General features: G+C 34.1%; 1 protein-coding gene across 3 annotated transcripts in view; it reads left to right on the top strand.

Annotated features, from left to right (window-relative positions):
- The first annotated feature begins 6,206 nt into the window (after positions 1–6,206).
- The window catches only part of LOC126972713 (sodium/hydrogen exchanger 9B2-like), a 58,070-nt gene continuing 42,160 nt past the window's right edge, over positions 6,207–22,116 (top strand). For 2 of the 3 annotated variants that reach the window (XM_050819620.1, XM_050819621.1), the window contains exons 1-3: positions 6,207–6,361; positions 14,312–14,372; positions 14,934–15,037. In XM_050819620.1, coding sequence (XP_050675577.1) covers positions 6,334–6,361; positions 14,312–14,372; positions 14,934–15,037 — 193 coding nt within the window. In that variant the 5' untranslated portion in view covers positions 6,207–6,333. Of the gene's footprint in view, positions 6,362–14,311; positions 14,377–14,933; positions 15,038–22,116 lie in introns of all 3 variants that reach the window. The other variant, XM_050819622.1, reaches the window with a different exon arrangement.

Genomic DNA, 22,116 nt, shown 5'->3' with positions numbered 1-22,116 from the left:
TGGAGCGACCGGCCTCAGGCTATTAAATAATAAGTTTAATAGTACAATATTACTTTGTAAACATATTTTTGATAAAAAAATCCCGCTGAGTTTGCAGCGCTATTCTTCTCAGGCCCGAGTATTTCATTTTGGACTGGGTGTTAGTTTTTTTGACTTTCAATAAGTGATGTCACATTCTATTTTGAATAAAAATATTTGAATATGAATTTGTTCGACTCCATTACAATACATATATGTTTAATTATTTCGTAAAAGACCAATAAATTTCTTAAAATTTGTAATCACAACTTATACGAAATTGTGTTGACAACGCATTGTATTCGCTGTCAATTAGTGCACATGTAACACGACTTACATACAATTAGTCAGCATTACGAATAATCTGATGATTTACACAAAATCATAGGTGAACGACCGTCTTGTTCAACAAAGCCAGCTTAATATATCCAGTAAGTGTCCTGTCAGCCACTTCAAATCCTATACAAGCCAAATAATATATCTTTGGTTTAAAATATTATTTAATAGTTTCAAAAGGCTAATTTTAGTTAAAAATTTCTACGCATACTGTAAAAACTCTAAAGTAAAAGGTATTCTATCATAATAAAACGAATCTAGTGTTTCTATTGTAATTGGATTTTGTCACAAACATCTTATCATATTACATATGGATATAAATTCTAATAACTCAACTAAAACTTACAAAGTAAAAATTGTTTATTCGCCAGAAACATTCACAAGTAAAGTTGTCACAAATTTAAGAGTAGGCACATGTTTGGTCTAGACCAGGGGTGCTCAAGCTTGAACTGCTGGCGATCTACCTAAAAATTTGTAGACTACGATCGATCGGCTCTGAGAGGCTTCAAGTATGTGTGATGAAGGATTGTCGTCTAGGTAGAGTGTCACGATGACATAGATATTAGTTTTGCGCAAAATATACATTTTTTAAGTCAAGGTAAGTGAAGGTCTGCTCTTAAATGTCAGTGAAAAAACTCATAATTGCGAGTTTATTGGTTCTTACAAACAAACGCGTTCTAAAGTTCTAAGCTAAACTAAAACGTGACTTTGGATGTTAAAGCGTGAGACTGCATATCATGAGCATACTTTTCATAAGATGGTACGTAATTACCGATTTTAGTTTATTATACCGGATTTTTTTCTCGAGATCGACTCAAAAAGCACTCGCGATCGACCTGTCGATCCCGATCGACCGTTTGAGCACCCCTGGTCTAGACAGACATGCAAATATATATACAAATACTAGCTGCCCCGACAGACGTTGTTCTGTAGATAATAAAAAAATACTGTTTTATAGGAATTTGCCAATAAAATTTCTAAACATCAAGAAATATTTCGTAAAGAATGCTCCCTGTTGTTAGAATGAAATTGTTTCACAGCGGAACTGTCAAACCGTGCGTCACTAAATTCTCTCATAGAAAATATGTCCATACAAAACAAATATTGAAAATAAAAATATTTATGGGTCCCAAATCGAAATAAAACTACCCTATCTCTCAAGTTGGACCAAACTGCACTCCATGAAGTAATCACCATTAAAATCCGTTCATTAGTTTAGGAGTCCATTGAGGACAAACATTGATTTATATATATTAAGATTTCAGTGGTTTCGTTTTATATTTATATTATAACCTAACACAATCAATAACTACTGCTACATTTAATTTGACCAACACAAAGCCATACCCAAAAACCCTACAATACACAATTACAATAAAAATAATTACAATAAATTAGAATATTAAAAATAGTATTGGTGTCAGTTACCACTTCGTTCGATAATATTCGTTTATTGAGTAAAAACAATATTTATAATAGTGTTAATTATTTAAATTTAAATCTAATTAACACTGTTTCCTCTCTTATTTCTTTTGGTAATTTATTATATATTTTTACGCACATAGCATGACAGTTTTTTTTCGTACAACGTGGTTCTAATGTTGGGTACCCGAAGTCTAGTAGGATCACGCGATGGAAACAAATAACAGTCGCCCAGCCGAGTGAATAAATTAAAAAATTTTCTTAACAAATAAACTAGCCTCTAAGTACATAAGTTATTTTTTATATTTTATCTGTAGTAATGTTAATACATGTAACTATTATAATATTACTTTATACTTACACAATAGAGAATGTTGCTTACCACTTTTGTTTGATTTTTCCTAAAACTGATATTTACAGAAAAAGTATTAACATCATGATTTGATCATCATAATTTTACCAGTGGGAGGCTCCTTTGCACAGGATGCCGGCTAGATTATGGGTACCACAACGGCGCCTAATTCTGCCGTGAAGCATTAATGCGTTAACATTGCTGTGTTTCGGTCTGAAGGGCACCGTAGCCAGTGAAATAACTGGGCAAATGAGACTTATCATCTTATGTCTCCAAGGTGATGAGCGCAGTTGTAGTGCCGCTCAGAGTTTTTGGGCTTTTTAAGAATCTGGAGTTGCATTGCATTGTAATGGGCAGGGTGTATCAATTACTATTAGCTGAACGTCCTCCTCGTATCGTCCCTTATTGTCATAAAAAAATGCAAAAATTCTGCAATGATTCAGCTTAAAATGCTCATTAAAGTCGAGCTTAACAAAACGCTTTTATACCCGAGCAATGCTTAGATCTTGTTTAAAATGGAGATTTAAAACTGCAGCAGAAATAGGTTCGCTTTTCACTAAGGCTGGGTAAAGAAACATTTTGCTAACAATAATGTTCTCGCCGAGTGCATCTTTTTATGCCCTTTCACTGAACATTCTAAGTGGGCTGGCTGTAGCTCGCCTTTAAAAAGTTTTACTGCGACTTTCTTTTAACATCTCCGCTTCAATTTCGCTTCGCAATTTATATGCACTTTGTGGGTATCGCTACTCAAGAGCACCCTGCGAGCGCGTTTGTTTATGAAGACCGTAGCTAAAATTGACGTTTTTCTCTTAAAGACACATCTTGATGATGCGTTCATATTTAATGAGACGCCACTATCCGGAGGGCGTTAACAGATTGCCAATTCTTTAGAGGCCCAACGTTTGCCAACTCCCTAAAGATCGTTCTTGTGTGAAACAAATATCCGACCATGTATTATTGTTTACTGCCGGAATGACTTCCTTTTGATACTCGAGACAGCCAACTTTAGCTGAGAACTCTCAGTAAAACAAGTTTATATGTGCGGTCGTGATGGCAACTATTCCACAGCTATACAAACGGCATAAAAGTCATTTATTTTCTTAAAATTGTTTCCTATCGAATAATTTCCCAATAATAATTTTTTATGTCAATTAAAGAAGTGCTTCAGCATCGGAAACAAATGCTGCACTGAGTGAGAAGAAGCATTATTTTTTGCGTTCTTTCATTTATTATTATTATTATTTACAAAACTAGAAGGTACAATCGGATATGTAACTTCTCGCCTTATAATTTGTACAAAATTATGTTTTGTATGAATAACATACAAATAAAATATTCCGACAACCATTACTTTCCTGATTAAAAGTTTCCTTAATTCTCGATTAAGTAAACTTACAATCGCAATGATAATTAAAATGAAAATGTACCTAATGCAATTCATTTTATGATTGTTTATTAGGCATTGTATGATTGCTGTAGCTGTAAAAACGTACCTAATGGAAAATATTAATTAATCTTGTATCAAGGTTGACATCACCAAGTTCCATAAATATACCAGTAGAACTACTGAATATTATATGACGCTGTATTCGTTCTTCAACATTTAATAAATAATTCAATATTTATTTCCAAAACTAGTTAAATCTGGCCACACTACACTATGAATCATAGTATTAAAATAATTATGGATCATAGACTATGATCCTATATAAATTACGTGACACGTTGTTTGTCCGCGATGGACTCCTAAACTAATGAACGGATTTAAATGGGGATTTCTTTATGAAGTGCAATTTATTCCAACTTGAGAGATAGGATAGTTTTTATTTCGATTTGGGACCCATAATTATTTTTATTTCCAATATTTGTTTTGTATGGACATATTTTCTGTGAGAGAATTTATTGACGCACGGTTTGACAGTTCTGCTATGAAACAATTTCATTATAACAAGAGGGAGCGTATTGTATGAAATAATTCTTGATGTTATGAAATGTTGTTGACAAATTCAGTTAGTATTTTATTTATTATGTACAGAACAACGTCTGTCGAGTCAGCTAGTACTATTATAAAAGGAACGTTGCCATAAAAATCCTATTCTGTTCTGTTGAACCTGAACAAATATTCTACTATAATATTATTGTTTTATTTTTAACCGACTTCAAAAAAGGAGGAGGTTTCCAATACGTCGGTATGTTTTTTTTATGTTTGTTACCTCAAAACTTTGGACTGGGTGAAACGTTTTTAATAATTCTTTTATTTTATTTAAAAGCCGGTGCTTCCGTGTAGCCCAATTTGGCCCAGATATGACATTGGCAACCATGAGAACACCATAAAAGTCTTTAATTTAGAATTACATTAATTAATTAGATTGTATAAAAATAAGTAATTAATTTAATACTATTTAGTGCATTTTCTATCTATTGTTTTGGAATAGTGTTTTTGAAGTCGGTTCTTTTTTTGTAAATTCTTATTTATTATAGAACATTTAATGTATAGGCCCAATTTATTTTAATAAATTTAATCATTATAGTCAATTATAGATGATCACTTACTTTCGAGTGATCCACCTGCCAAATTATAACTCTGAATCGGGAATAAATATTCAGTATAAAATTACAAGGCTTGGCTTAAAATAAATACCATTGAAATGGTGCCAAGATTAACCACAGATCAATTATTGAATATAGCATTGTAGTATTCTTTTCTAATATTAATTTGTGAATTCAATGAATTCTTATTATTTTTATTATCTATCTATATATAAAAAAATGAATTGCTGTTCGTTAGTCTCGCTAAAAATTCAGACCGGCTGGCCCGATTTGGCTAATTTTGGTCTTGAATTATTTGTGGAAGTCCAGAGAAGGTTTAAAAGGTGAATAAATATGAAAGTGTTGGGAATTAAATAAAAATAACAATTTTGTTTCTCCTTTGATGTGTCGTCCGATATTTGTTTTGTATGGACATATTATTTTCTATGAGAGAATTTATTGACGCACGGTTTGACAGTTCTGCTGTGAAACAATTTCATTACAACAACAGGGTGCATATTTTACGAAATAATTCTTGATGATATGAAATATTATTGACAAATTAATAAAAAAAATATTTTATTTATTACTAGCTGACCCAGCAAACGTTATATTGCCGATATTAAAATTGCGATACAAAAGTAACTGTTGATCGTAGATGGGTGTAAGTTTTAAGTTGTATTTATTTTTTAATGCAGACTCATAATCAAACAAATTTTAAAAAATGTCAAAAAAATTAAAAAAAAAAATCGTGTGGACCATCCTTAACATTTAGGGGGATGAAAAATAGATGTTGTCCGATTCTCAGACCTACCCAATATGCACTCAAAATTTCATGAGAATCGGTCAAGCCGTTTCGGAGGAGTTCAATGTTTAACACCATGACACGAGAATTGTATATATAAGACTAGTTGACCCGCCAGACGTTGTTCTGTATATGATAAATAAAATAATGTTTTATTATTAATTTGTCAATAATATATCATAACATCAAGAATTATTTCGTAAGATATGCTCCCTGTTGTTGTAATGAAATTGTTTCACAGCAGAACTGTCAAACCGTGCGTCAATAAATTCTCTCATAGAAAATATGTCCAAACATACGACGGGGGACACATCAAAGGAAAAACAAAATAGTTGTTTTTATTTAATTCCGAACACTTTCATACTTATTCACATTTTTAAACCTTCCTTGGACTTTCACAAATAATTCAAGACCAAAATTAGCCAAATCGGTCCAGCCGTTCTCGAATTTAAGCGAGACTAACGAACAGCAATTCAGTTTTATATATATGTAGATATACAGAACAACGTCTGTCGGGTCAACTAGTCAATAATAAATTATAAGATCGTTTGGAGGTTCTAAGTCAAATTTGTTCCACATATTGGAACAATGCATAGACTCACATTGTTCCAACGTATGGAACACATAATAGCCAGTGAGATCGTCACGAACGACATTTGTTTAATAATTCTCAATTGATTATTTTCAAACTGTGGCACAATACACTAAGTCAGTTGGTCTTCATTGCTCGCTCACTAATATATTTTCTATTACATCAATTAAAGTCAGCGCGCATTCGACTTGTGTTATTAGTTGTAGAATAGGAAACGGGAACGGACGAACTATTGTTATTCTAGAGTTTTTGTTGGTGAATTCTGGTGATAAATAAATAATGGACGTATCTAGTTACAGACAGACAAGTAAGTACATATTAGATTTCATGTATGTTATTTATATAAAAAGGCATAAATGGCATTTTATCAAAATTGATTCCTTTAGAATTGTTTTTGATGTCATTTCTAATATACTAGATACTACTACCGCTTCGGAAACAAATGGCGCTCTGAGACAAAAGAAGCGGCGCAAGAAACTCTCCCAGCATTCTTTTTTTGCGCTCTTTTTAATATAAATATACAATATTGAACTGTTATTGCTGTTGCTATAAAAAATCATAATCTTGTCCCAGGCTGTCCGATCACATAGATATTCAGCTGTGGAGTAATAGGATTTACGACAGAGACATTTTTAATAAAACATTTAAATTTATTTATAGATAATGCCTGAACAATGGCTGGGAATTTATTATAAAAGTGTATACATTTACCCTTGAAGCTATTATGTATCTTATGAAGCCTATTAGAATTAGTTACAAGCAATCCCTTATTTCTAGTGTTTTAATATATATTATATAATATACTTCAATATATTATGTTAGGGACCCTGCCTACTGAGCTAGAGGTCCCGGGTTAGAATCCCGGTAGGTTAAACATTTATATGATGAATATGGATGTTTATATGTATTTATGTATGGTTTAAGTACAGTGTGCCTAATTTGGAGCAAGATAATATTTGTAAAATGATGTCTTTATTATATTATATTGTTTATTATTATACACACATCAAAAAAGTCTAAGCAACATGTACTAATTTAAATTTTAGGATAGTTTTTCGCATTATAACGTGTATTTTATTTTTTAAATAATATTTTTAGGGTCCTATGATGTAAAAATAACAGCTGTTGTCTTTATTAGTTCTTTTAATAACAGAAATGAACAATATTAGAATATACTGCAGAAACTAAGGTACATAAGCAACTAAACATTTTTTTAACAAACTGAAATTTCTAAAGAAAATTAATTTATTGTGAAAGAATAGGATAATTTGTATTAAATTAAGTATGGCCTCCTCTGCTATTCAGAACTTGTCGGCAACGATTATTCATTGAATTAATGAAACTGTTTATGTCATCTTGCGGTATTCGCTCCCAAAGGAATTGTAGCAAATCCTTCAGCTGTTGGTTTGTTGTCACTCCGTCCAAGTCCTTCAAAACACGTCTCTGGAGCATATCTCATGCGTGCTCGGGTTGAGGTCTGGCGATTGTGCATGCCAGGGCAATACCCGGAGGTTCTCCGTTTCCAAGTATTGACTGGTTCGCCGAGCTGTATGAGAACGCGGATTGTCATGCATTAACGTAAAATCGGAGCCAAAGGTTTGTGCAAATGGATGGACATAATGTCTGAGAATATCCTCAACGTAATTATCAGCGTTCATGTTTCCATTTACAAAAACAAGCTCAGTTCGCCAGTTCTTCATAATACCCGCCCATACCATAACTGTTGAGCCGCTGTATGGATGAACTTCCTGAATGCACCTGAGAGTTTCAGTATTTCCGGGCCGACTGTACACTCACACCCTTCTTGTGTCAGGCCTAAACCCGAATTGCGTCTCATCGGAAGACATAATTTTATCCCATTGTTCCTGGGTCCATGTTCTGCGTTCTCTACACCATTCATTTCGGCGAGCGCGATTCCCATGACGTATTGGTGGGCACCTAATTGGGCGTTGAGCTCGTAGGCCATATTCATGCAGTCAATTTCGCACAGTTGGGGACTTACATCAACATCACTTGAAGTTTGTAGCCTCAAACTTAACTCTTGAGCGGTTAACATCGGCTGGCGTCTTGCAGTCAGTTGTATGTACCGATCTTGCCGAGTGGTTGTACTCCTTTTACGGCCTGAATGCTGTTCAGCGGGTTCCCTTGTAATATTATAGTGCTGCCAAAAACGACAATTAACACTTCTATGAATGCCAAAATGCCTGAGATTAATTACTTCCCGATTGCAACATCCCTATAGCTCTTTGCATTTCATTTGCCATCAAATGACGATGACGATCTAACAATTCAATTTTGTCGCTAACTTTATTTAAATGGTTGGTAAAATTATAAAATCAAGACTAAACGTAGCGATAATAATGCACTTAAATTCAAACAAATTCCCTTTCATTTAATTTTATGAAAAAAACAAAACATAATCGTTTTTTTTTACAACCAGTATGTCATCAATAACAAAAAAGTTTACATACGTATGCACTTTGAGTGAATAAAGACTTAGTAATTAATTAATATAAATCGTAAATTTGTAATATCATGCATGTTGCTTAGACTTTTGTGTATATGTATAATCAAAAATTATGTCTAAGCATTTGCTATCATAATTTTAAACAACTGTTTTAACTAGTTAAAAAAAAACTAAGTTTAATTTTAATTACTTACAGAGATCTTATGGTGATATTTCATACACAATATATCTAGCCGTTCCCGCCCGCTTTGCTGGGCGAAATCTTAAAAGGAAATTAAAAATTAGCAAAATAAGTTGCCTTAAACCATTTAAATAATGAGGATAAATTTCGCATCGAATGGTGGTAGTTTCATGTCAATACGATCAGTGGTTTAGACGTGAAAGAGCCTCAAACAAAGACCATTTTCACGATATATAGAAGAAGATTAACATTCGTTTTGCTATGAGCTCGTGAGAAATATTACATAATAACTCTTGATATATGGACGACATATAATTAGTATTTCATCCTTGAAGCTCATTTAGTTGATCCATTTCATCTATTTGTTCAATCAACCAAGTAATATTACATTAAAAATATCTTAGTGGAATTTACGTTGGTTTAAATAAAGTTTCAGAAACAACTATATATTTTGGATTTTATTACTTTCAAATCAATTGGTTTGAGATTGTTTGATGCAGTGAATTTTTTATTAGTCTCTATAATATTTAAAAGTATTTTTCACTGCTATAATATGAAACGAATATACATACCCTGCTAACTCTTATGCGTGACTTCAAAAGGCATAAAAGGCGTTTATTTTCTCAAAATTGATTCCTTTAGAATTCTTTTTGATGTCATTTCTAATATACTAGATACTACCACCGCTTCGGAAACAAATGGCGCTGTGAGAGAGAAGAAGCGGCTCAAGTAATTCTACCAGCATTCTTTTTTTGCGCTCTTGTCAATGAAATATTGTACTGTCATTGCTATTGTGTATCTATCACTTAGATATTCAGCTGTGGAGTCGTAGGATTAACGACAGACCCATTTTTTAATAAAACATTTAAATTTATTTATAGATAATGCCTGAACAGCGGTTTGGGACTTTATTATAAAAGTGTATACATTACCCTTAAAGCTATTATGTATCTTATGAAGCCCACTAGAATTAGTTACAAGCAATCCCTTATTTCTAGTGTTATAATTCTTCATCCAATATCGGTGTTAACATATAAGTTGGTGTTCCAGTGCTGCAACATGCATATATACCCAACAATCATATATCTCTCATCGTTCGTAAGCAATGTTTTTGTTCAAGCGTTTTTTCTGTTCACAAAGCAAATCCGACCACCACGAAAAATACTTTAAATGACTATGAAACTCACAAACAATGTGGATTTCTGTTACAGATTTTTCAATATCAGTTGAGTAGATCCATATATTACACCGTACAACCTGACAAACTACTATTTCTTTATAATATCAGTATGGATAAACATAAGCGTACTTCTTATTATTGTTTAGGGGTTTTCGTCAATGGGTGGGATTAAAACCCGCACCTCCGATAAGAACATCTTCCCCTTTATACATAATAATCAATGTTTGTTCCCTAAACGTTCCGAAACTGTTGATCATGCTGTTTGAAAGAAATTTTGATAGAGTGTTCTGGGCAAGCTTCTTGGTCAAAAAAGTCTATATAGATGAATTTAGTTTAGACACCTAAAATAACAGTGAAGCATCCAAACAAGTTAACGTGTAAATACACAGCCCCACGCACACACTTACACTACAATAAGCCGATCAGCCTCCACTATGAGCCTCCTCCGGACATCTGACATCGTCTGCGACGTTTACGTTTGACAGTTTACGTCGCAATCAATTATCTTAAAATGCTGCCGTGTATTGAGAATTTGTGTAAACACAATGCTAAGATACAATAAAAGTGTAAAGGAAGGAAACCTTTCACATATAGAATAGTTGTTAGCACACCATTTTTTGTTCTTTTCATAATACAAATTAATTCAATGTTTGGGACACAAAACTTCCGCTACGCGTGATAGTAACATCCGGTGTGACCGGAAAATAAACGGGGACTATACTCGAAAAATAGGGTAATCCATTTAATGGTGTTCTAAGTAAATAAAACATTATGTGTTTCAAGATGCAATTATTTATGATACAAATGATATACAGGTCTGTCTTTACCAACAATTTTAAAAGTAGTGTGGAACACTACTTCAATATGAGTATCATTCTCATCTTTGATCTGGTACATCCCGGTATCATTTCTAAACATTAAATCGCATGCAACGCAGAGCTACTCGAATTGTCGGGGATCCAGTAATCTGTCAAAATTTTCATCACTTTTGTATTTACTGAACAACCAAATCACTATAAGGCACATAGTTATTTGTTCTCTAAAAATTTACTTATTTAATACCACGTCAGTGACACACAAACGAATTTAAGAATGAATTTTGTGTAGGTATTCTTAAAATAAGAAATGTTACGTAAAATGTGTACGTCATTGCTATTCTTCAAATTTATATTCTTTTCTATATTTTAACTATATTCTTAAAACAAAGATACTACAAACAAGACTTTCAAGGTATTACTGTTTTTTTATGTAATTTATTTAATTACTCATACTAAGCCGGCGATATTTATTTTTATATAAGGAAACAATCTGACAAACAGAAATTAAAAAATCGGAGTTAAAACTAAAAGTAATGTGGCTATATAATACTATGAATTACATTAAAACAGGCCGATCGGCCGCCATTATGAGATTTTCCATCGTCTGTGACAGATCAGTTTGCGTCGCAATATTTTAAAAATACCTTCGTTGGTTGTGAAAAAGTGTAAAAACAATAATATAAGAGTACTTGTGGATATATGATTATTTAAAGGAGAAAAAATTGTATAACTGTTATACCCCGTAACCGCACACACACTAGCATAAAGGTGCTTCACTTGCTAATATCACGGCGCGGAGTCCTTCTTTTTTTACTAGTCCGTGATTGGAATATACCATTTTTCAATCAATAGATCGATTGATGAATAGAATCGATTTTCCTAAAAAAAAATACTGACTGGAAATATAATGTTATAAAAATGATAGTGGTGTTATATTATAATAATTTACTTTTAGTACAGTAATCATGATTACTAACGCAAATAGAAAAAATACAATAAACGGGAACAAGAACCCGCAAAAAAGAATTCGAATTTAGAACGAACACCAAAGAGTATATTTCGTTTTGTTTTTATTTTGTTTGTTGCTTTTCAGCCATTTCAAATCAATACGATATTGAAACAGGGTTTATTATTAAGTTTAATGAAGTGGTAAGATAATTAATCTACACGTGTATCTACTTGAAATTCATCAATATCATATCATACATAATTATAAAATGATAAGGGTAAAATGAATAGGTTCCATTTAAAATAAGGAAAGTAAAACCTTTCTACTATCTAATACTAAATGTATGGGGAGTGTTTCATGTAAATTTTTTGGACATTTCTTGTTTTATTTTCAATAAGTTTTTATTGTCATTTTACTCAATAAGCAAAGTACTTCCGAAATCAATTGACTTTTTTTATATCTGTAATAGGAATACGGAAATAATACGAAATAATCGCCTGTGCACACTTAACAATTACACCATGTATACGATGAGGTGGACATCTCTTATACATGGGGCACACTAAAAGTTTTGCACTTCTAGCTAATCGGAACTAATGAATTATGAATGTTATATTTTTTGAAACGTTGCAACCTTCTTAGGAATACAAAAACAATTGACCGGAAATCATTTGTCAATTCTTTTTTTATCACACATCAAAGTTTAACATACGCAACGAAAATGGAATTAAATTGAAAAGATTTTAGAGCGATGATTTTCTATTATTTAAAAAGTTCTCTCTACAAGACTGTGCCGCTCGTCTTCAAATACTTTTGGGAGAGAAGCACCTTGATTGAGCACTGTGAGACGATGCTTTGCTGAATTTGAGAGAGGTCTGGTTGACGAATTTCGTGAATTTTCGGCGCCCTTCAACTGTCGTCAACGAAAATAAAGAGACAATTCGATGACTATTGGGAATTAGTATGAGCCAAATTCAGAAAATTTTACACGAAGAATTGAAAGTTCGGAAACTTTGTTGTCGCTGGATCCCTCGTGAACTGACAGTGAAGCAGAAGCGGGCTCGCGTGGAATGGTGCTCACAGATGCTAATGAAGTACGACCATAGACATTCTAATGCTGTTTATGACATTGTCACAGGAGACGAAACGTGGATTTATTGTTTTGAACCAGAAAAATAAACAGCAATCTTGTGAATGGGTGTTTGAAAATGAGAACAGGCCAACAAAAGTGACACAGGCGAGAAACGTTGGTAAAAAAATGATCGCATTTTTTTTCTCAGCTACGGGTCCCATTTGCACAATTCCACATGAGGATCAAAAGAATGTTAATGCCGAGTGGTATTTTACCATTTGTTTACCCAGGGTGTTAAAAATTTTGAGAATAACGACCAAAACGCCGCGTTCTCCTTCATCATAACAACGCTTCTTCACACACGGCCAACAAAACTAAGTAATTTTTAACTACCGAAAAAGTACAACTCGTCACCCATCCTGCACATAGCCCCGACCTAGCACTCTATGATTTCTGTATTTTCCCCAAAATTAAAGATTTGATGAGAGGTTTCACTTTAGACAATTCCAAAGAGAGGTTTCACTTTAGAAAACGGCAGTGATAGCGTTCAATCAGCACGTAGGAAACATGCCTTCGAGACCCGTGGTCCTCCTGTTTTCAAAGATGATTCAATCGCATGAAAAAGTGTTTAAAATGTAAAGGAGAGTATTTTTATAAGCAATTAACATAATATTTTCGTTAGAACATGTTGTTTTTTTATGTTACGCAATACTTTTAGTTTGACCTAAGTATATATATATATATATTACTAGCTGACACCGTTGTATGTGTAATCATTTGAAGTCTTTAAGGAAAATATATCTTTAAATTGTTATTTTTGTTGTCAAAAGCAGGATTCTTGACGACAGGATCATCCATCGCCCACGAATAGGGCCCGCGCATGAGCATGACGCATGGACATTCCATCGCTTCCCTTGAATATATTTTAGGGAAGAAAATGAACCGCCATATCTTAAGTTTACAATAAAGAATAAATTTTTCATATGAGTGGTTAGTAATGTTAGTAGGTTTCATCTGATTGTGTTTCAGTTATATTTAAGCTTGTTTCATAAAGACTTCTACGATATAAGTTTTAGATAGAACTCCCATACAAAACTTTATAGATATATTTATTTTTATCACACGGTATCGCGCGATTACATCCAGAAATAGCCAGTTTCGCAAAATGGCCAACACAGTTCACCAGATATTTTTTTATTTACAAGGAGGCAAACGGGCAAGAGGCTCACGGGATGGGAGTGGAGAAACAACTGCCCATGGACATCCGCAACAACAGGTGTCAAGAAATACGTTGCCAGGCTTTAAGGTGGGAGTATGCTCTTTTCTTGAATGTCCATAAGTCACATCGGTTCGGGAACGCGCGGTTGTGGAATTGAAGACGTCAACGTGATACGGGTGGTATTTGGCATTTTCACGCAAAGTTAATAATTAAAAATAAAAGTGATATCCGGTCGCTGAAATCAAGCCGAACAACTCTTAGCATTCCCCGTGATAAATACGGTAGAAGATGAAGGCAGAACCCACATCTCTACCCAACGCCAAAGAGTCAACCGATCGGAGATATAATAATGTTTTAATTTATATTTTCAGCTACAATCGAACCTGCCCAAACACAAAAAACAACACAGGAAGAAGTAAAGGCTCCTAAAACGTGAGTGAGTACCGACCAGTTAACCACATCTCGATCATATTCTAAAGTTTTTACTGAACAAACATTAGTATTCAAACAAAACAAATCTTATAACTATGTTTACAATGACTACATAAAATTTAAGTTACGTGGAAGCGTACCAAGAATAGCGAACTACTACGAAATAGCAGCTGCCAGCGCTTGGGTTTCCAGTAGCCTTACTGACGCGCGAAGATAGCATTTTGAATATTCTCCGCGCCTCTGGGCCCCACGGCCAAGTGTCTCGACATCAAACGGCACAAAGATGTATGATTCACTGAGACCAACATATTTGCGACGCTTGCTGTCTTCGGCTGTTGAAACAGCAGCCCCAGGCGTCGCGTCCCACACCAGCGCCCTTCCCCGTGCCCAAGCCACCAGCGTCATTCCATTAGGACGCTTGCTATCGCGGCGGTATATTAAGAGCGGCAAATGCCCTTCGGATGACTTCATTAATGCTGGCTTGACGACTGATACGGCCTGCCGAATTTAGGCAGGTTAACTAAATATAACAAACTTTTATATTAAACTTTGATATTTTAGATTGCGAAATGCTAAGTCGTGTGGGACGCAGTACATTAAATATTTGAGGAAAAACATTCCAACTGTTTCGGACTTCAAGCAATACTCAGCAGTTCTTATATGTGGTAAGTATTTTTTTTATGACGATAAGAGACGAGACAAGCAGGACCTTCCGCTGATGGTAATTGATATGCCCTGTCCATTACAATGCAGTGCAGCTCAGGATTCTTGAAAAACGCAAAAATTATGAACAGCACTACAATTGCGCTCGTCACCTTGAGATATAAGGTATTAAGTCTCATTTGCCCAGTAATTTCACTACCTGCGGCGCCCATCAGACCGAAACACAGTAATGCTTACACATTACTGCTCCACGGCGGAAATAGGTGCCGTTGTGGTATACATAATCTTGCTGGCATCACGTGCAAAGGAGCCTCTCACTGGGAGTAAGTTATTTATTTACTTTGAAGTACTTCATTTAAATTGTAGCTCGTAAATTATTTTTAACAATAGATACCAACTCTTGGGGCCTAGCGCTTGACAACACATACATACCTCGTACCAAATATATCACTACGGCTACGATAATTAGGAGACAGTCACTATTCTGAGACGTCAAATATTACTTCCCAATTCTCGCTGTAAAATTTGTCCTTAAACCAAAGAGTATAATAATATATAGGGAAAAGAGAGCCCTCTCTACGCATTATGAGCTGTCTATTTAAAGACTAGCGCCATCTGATGATTGGCCCCGAAAATAACTATATATAAGCTCGAAATTATAAAATTAATTTTTAATGTTGTGACGCAAATAAATAACTAACTCTACTTTTAAATTATTATATATTAATTTGGTATTGCAATTTTTTACCATGTTGAAATTGCGCGTAGAGTTAGTTATTTAATTTTGCCAAAACATAGAACATAAAGGATAGGATTTAGTAGTGTTGGTATGAGTAATTGAGGTAATTGGGTGGGAGAAATAAAAAGCAATGTTTGCATATTATTTTTATAATGTTTATGTTTATCATAATATTGTTGGGCAGCTGTTTTTGTTTCGTCTTCACCCACATATGTTAATTTTCCGGACAAAATTCGATTGATCGATCTGCACCAATACAATACAAAATAACATTTATAGTTGTGTTATTAAAATATTGTTTTAACTTTTCTTTATGTGTGGTGCAGTTAAAAGGATAATCTACCATCACATCTGCTATTAATATAATATGCTTTTTTATATTTTTTTTTGGGTATATCTATTTTTAAGAACACAGTTATTATATTATTTGGAATGTCATGGATGCAATTTTCTAATTCCTGATTTGGATAACATAACCATTTTTTATTATTGTATTCTTTTGCTTTTATATAATCATTGTTATTTCTATCATATTTGGGTTTTTGATGCTTGCAACAGCATACTTAAAAAATAATTGAGATGGTTTCTTAAATTTCATAGCAAAATGTTGAAATACATTGCTACTGGACCACTCTTCAGCACCTTTTAACCTTGCTTTGAAAGATTGTCCTTTTTTCGCAAGCATGATATTTCTGCTTGAAAATGCTTGATCTTTGTGCGCTGTGGAGCCATTAGATCTGTGAAAGAATGTTTTATTTACAAATTGTATAGAAGATTCAGTCTTAAAGTATATATACACTGGCCTGTAATTATCGCACTTTTCAAATTATTTTTTTTTTCTTAACTATAGATGGTAGAGATTTAAGATTAAAAACGTTTTGTTGCAAATTATATAGGCTTTAATTCTTAGAAACTAAAATTATACATTACTAACATTTTTAACTTAAAAAAGATAAAACAATGAAAATAGATATTTTTAGTTAAGTGTAAAAAAATTCAACTTAAATGTATTACATGTTATTTAATTTTTAATAACTGGTATTGCCTCCTCGAGCTCTCATTACAGCTTCGAGCCGGTTTGGCATACTGAACACTAGTTTTCGGAGCTGATGTTGGGGAATATTCTCCCATTCTTCTACCAGGGTCTGCTTTAGTGCCCTGAGGGTAGTAGATGGTGGTCTGCGATTTCTGATTAGCCTCCCAAGCTCATCCCAGGCGTGTTCAATCGGGTTGAGATCAGGACTTCTTGATGGCCAAGCCATCACGCTGATACTGACCTCCTGAATATACTCTTGTACGATATGAGTCGTGTGTGGCCTGCCATTATCATGCATCAGCATCGATCCATCACCCATATTTGCTAAATACGGCCCTGCATACTCATTGAGAATCTCTTGAGCATATCTTTGCCCAGTGAGGGTTCCATTTTCTATGGCTACTAGCTCTGTGCGACATTCTGAAGATATGCCAGCCCATACATGTACACTGCCTCCACCGTATTGGACTCTTTCTGAGATGCAGGCTTGAAGGTATCGCTCACCAGGTCGCCTGTAAACACTTCGCCTTCCATCAGAAGTGTAAAGGGAGAATCGAGACTCATCTGCAAAGAAAATTCTTGTCCATTCTTCTTCATCCCACTGCATGTGTTGACGGACGTATCGCAGTCTCGCTACTCGATGCTGTCTCTCGAGTTTTGGGCCACTCGCTGGTCTTCGGGGTTTCGAATTTGCTTCAGCAAGTCTTCTTCTCACTGTACTGTCACTAATGTAGTCCCTCCGGGTCTGAAGTGCTGGACTTCAACTGCATTTGGTGGCGATTTCTTAACACAGTGGAAATAATATAACGATCTTCTCGGGCACTGGTACACCTGGGTCTGCCATTACAAGGTCTCCTCAGATGGTGTCCAGTCTCTTCGTACCTTCGCTTTACCTTCTGGACCGTTCGTACCGTCACACCCATCATTCTTGCAGTGCGACGCATACTGATGCCTAGTTTCAGAAAAGCCATGATCCTAGCACATTCTTTAACTGAAAGAGGCATGATAAATAAATGTTATGTGCTTTTTAGCATAAATTTTTAAAACAAGACCCATCGATCGTGAAAAAAATTTAAAACAGAAAGAAAAATGTGAATGGTAAAATTGTAATTCGCAAACGTCCACTTTGAAAAAGGAATGGTTTTGTTTTTGAAGTTTTTTTTCAGCCAATTCTTAAATGAAGGTTACCGACTATAAAGTTTTTATGTACAAAATTAAATTCTCTTTGGAGTCCTTATTATTTCGAAAGTAAACCTTGTGAACTTAAAACGTTATCCCAATTTTAAAAGTGTGTAAAATAAAATACTTACTTTTGAAGGCTTAAATTAATGAATTGCTGTTCGTTAGTCTTGCTAAAACTCGAGAATAGCTGGATCGATTTGGCTAATTTTGGTCTTGAATTTTTTGTGGAAGTCCAGTAAATGTTTTGATAAGAAGAAGAATTTAAAATGTACAACACGGCGTCTGTCGGGTCAGCTAGTAATGAATAAAAATATATTCAAAATTTAATTCCCACACGGACATTAGCTGTTCTCAATCCTATCAGGTACCAATGCAGCCTTCATCAAAAAAGACATTCGGCTAAATAGTCTTACGTCATGTCATGCATTAATCTGCTGTTATAAAATTAATGTCACATTTATGGTTAATGTTTGTTAAATAAAGACCTTTCTAAATTCTTATTATGTTTAATATCTTATGTGTGTTGTAATATTACATCAAAGCCCGCCATCATCAGGTGTGCTACTCCTTAACTTTGCTGACTCACATACTACAAAATAAATGATGGGCCATTACAAAAATCTAAGTAAATAAAGTAACTAAGTAAATAAGTTTTAAAAATTATTTACCTGAACAGTCTTGCTGTATTATTGTAGGCAGTAAATGTTGTGTGGATGAAGCTTGTCCTAAGATTACTTGACTCTGAACTTGCCCAGAAAATTAATGTGAATATGTAAAGATTATGTTTTATCAATTTAATGATTTACGCTGATAATGAACCAGTTTCAGCTAGAAATGCAACCATTGAATTTTGTAATCACAACTGTGTAAAAAAGTCAGGTGTTTCCAGAATGAGGTGCTACCTTCAGAAAAACCATCAATTCAACAAAGATTCTTAGTGGTGTGACTAAATCTGACAGAATAAGGAATACAATCGAATATTAACTCAATATGTGTTAAATTAGGGGACTTACCAGGCAGATGAAGCATCGGAACTGCCAATGTGCTTAGCCGTTGATTACGATTTCTGTGTCTGTCAGAAAAGTGTGACTGTGCGACATTCTCATCACAAATTCTCTTCCTCTTATAATATTCAAAATCAGATGTTTCAGGGTTTCCACCAACAAGACTGACCCAAGTTTTAAGCTGTTCACGAAATTTGACAGCATCTGGGAAATGATGCATTGGAATCTCTGAAAATAATAAATAACATTAAATAAATTGAGTGACTATTAAAGCCATCAGACAAATTGTGATAACCTAGTACTATGACCATTGGGCTAGTATTAGATTTTGGACTCATATATTGACTTTCTCTTGATAAAAACGGTGTCAGAAACCAGCACAGCTGTCAATTATTATTAAGTGTGTTAGACCATATAAGTCAGGGGGAGTCTGAAGTCTGACATAAGGTGATTTGAGGGATTGGAGTTTTATCTTTGGGGCAAGATAAAGCCGGTATGTTTATAATAGTTTTAACCATGATTGCCAATATAATCCACGGACCGGTAGTAGAACCTGAGAGTAGAACCAACCTTATATGATACTTTAGTTATCACTAGATAAGTCAATAAACTATACTGTTAAGATTTAAGAGAATAATTTACTTATCACGGAGCGCACAACCGAAAGCACAACGTCTCGGCATTACATCAAAGTTCATAAATTCCACAAACAAAAGTGTCTCTATCACAAAAAGTAGAAATTCACAGAATAATTAGATTTTTGGAGTGAATTCGCAACAGCAAGGCGGAGGAACACATGGCTCGACTCGACGCACTTACACTTCGATTTCAATACCAAAAATATGCAAAATGGAACACGAGAGCTACATACATGCGCCAACGCTAGAAGTAGCCGCCATTTTATAACCAGTGGGCAGGTTTCAAAGCGAGTGACAGCTGACAAAGCTTTAATTTTGGGGCCAACTAACAGATGGCACTACAGTTTTCTGAAAACGTCACTTTAAGACGACTGTCCCACCCCTGCCTTAAACTATATAAACATGATAATTTTTGTGACTGTATATGAATAACAATTCGACACGTGTTTTACCTCTACACGAGGCATCCTCAGGACATGTTGAGTCGCCAAAATCTAGCACGAGACAGATTGTCGATCGTGTCAATTTGTTTAAAGACAAATATTGGCGGAATTAACACTAAAGAAAACTCAAATCATTTGGATAATTATGGATTTCCGCAAAGTAACGCCTACTTCAATAAATTTTCTTAATTATTAAAGTTTTAATTTTCTAGTGTCTTATTAATTTTTCTATCATACAAGTTTAACAGCAGGCAGTAAAAGTCGGGGTTATAAATAACTAATGTCATTAGCGACACGGCGTCATCAATTACGAGTAGACAAACACAGAGACCCTTGATATTACATGTTTTCTTTATTACACCACACCCACTCCTACAGACCGGGGTAGTATTACTCTGTGCACAATAATTACTTCAAGCTGTGACAGTATCGCTTTATATGATGACTAGGAATGCCCCTTGGTTTCACTCGCTTAGATACCAATCTTGTGGTAGTGGACAGTCTACTAAGTCGCATTATACATATATTTTTTCTTAGTTTTAAATAAGTTCCTTTCAGATTATTAAATACACACTTACACTCATAATCTTAACACATCTATATCACAGATATCGTTGCACCTTTTCCGGGGAGCGTTTTTTGAAATCGGTTCAGTAGTTTTTGTGTGAAAACATTACGAAAACACAAATGTTTTAATTTAGATTAATTTAGATAACCAAATAAAGCGAATTATAGAATTTTTTGTAGAATCAATAATTAATTATTTATATATTTATTGGAAAACAAACAGCTTAAGTTATATACACATTGTAACACATAATTTATATTACACAAGCCAATAAAGTTTCCACTTAAATATAATAATTGTAAGATTACAAGCCTGATGCACCAGGACATGCAAGGATTTTAAGCTAGTTATGTTTAATAAAATATGTTTTTTTTATTTATATTCTATTGAAAGGTCATTGCATAATTAAAAATGCATCAAATGAAATAAAAGTAGCTTGAAATATCATTTACTGGAAATCTGGAAGAGTGGAAGACTGCATCTCTGAATATAATCTGATAAATACAAAAATGTAACCGGACCAGTGCAGATGCTTCTGCTATAAAGAATTCATATATTTTTTTCTGATATTTCAGTTTCTATCATAAACACTCTTGTCTCCTCCGCCTGCATTGCTGAGTCCCTTCTTCTGGAAAATGATAAGGAATGTTAACAAAATTTCAATTTCAGTTTTGTTAGCCCTGAAAAAGTAATTAAAACTTTTAGATCTCTAAGTAAAGCTGATACATAGGGTACTTATGTAAAACTATTAAGTACAATAATTGATTTCATAGCACCATATCTTGCAATAGTTTTGAATACCTAGTAGTATTAAACATGGCGTGTTATCTGACCTTCTGAAATATAGTAAAATTTAACTAATTCTTGAGTCAGGACGCACTTCTGACCCGAATAACTATCGTCCTTTTTCGGTGTGTCCGATCCTTAGTAAAATTTTCGAAAAAATAATTATAAGCCAAATGCTCACTGACTATTTTCAACTCAGGATTTAAGTGTTGTGCTAATCAAGAATATTTTTGATGCCTGGGATTATCTTCTGTGATTTATCTAAGACTTTCGATGGTGTACATATTTCAACACACGTCAGGAAGCTATGTCACTATGGCATAATAGGAACTGCGCTCGATCTTATGATTTCATATTTTAACAATAGAGTTCAGAAAGTTGACGTTAATTTCAGGAGTTCTACTGGGACTTCTGTCAGTAAAGAGGGGTACAACAAGGGTCTTTTCTCAGACCGTTCCTTATCCTCACGGAATAAAGAGATTTATTTATCTTTTATACCATTTGATGGGGTGAAATTTGACCATAATTGTTTTTCTTGTATATAACAAGACACTATGCTTTGGCATGGTATTCGCCTAATTTAAAAAAACACTTTAAATTAACTTTTCCGTCCCTGTGAAGGAAAATCTCTTGAAAGCCTCAATTCGATAGAAAATACAAAAAAATAATCATAACTGTAAAACGC

This window comes from Leptidea sinapis, chromosome 27 (assembly GCF_905404315.1).
Source record: "Leptidea sinapis chromosome 27, ilLepSina1.1, whole genome shotgun sequence".
Classification (NCBI taxonomy): domain Eukaryota; kingdom Metazoa; phylum Arthropoda; class Insecta; order Lepidoptera; family Pieridae; genus Leptidea; species Leptidea sinapis.
Note: the sequence above shows the minus strand (reverse complement) of the source record. Positions and strands in the feature narration are given on the sequence as shown.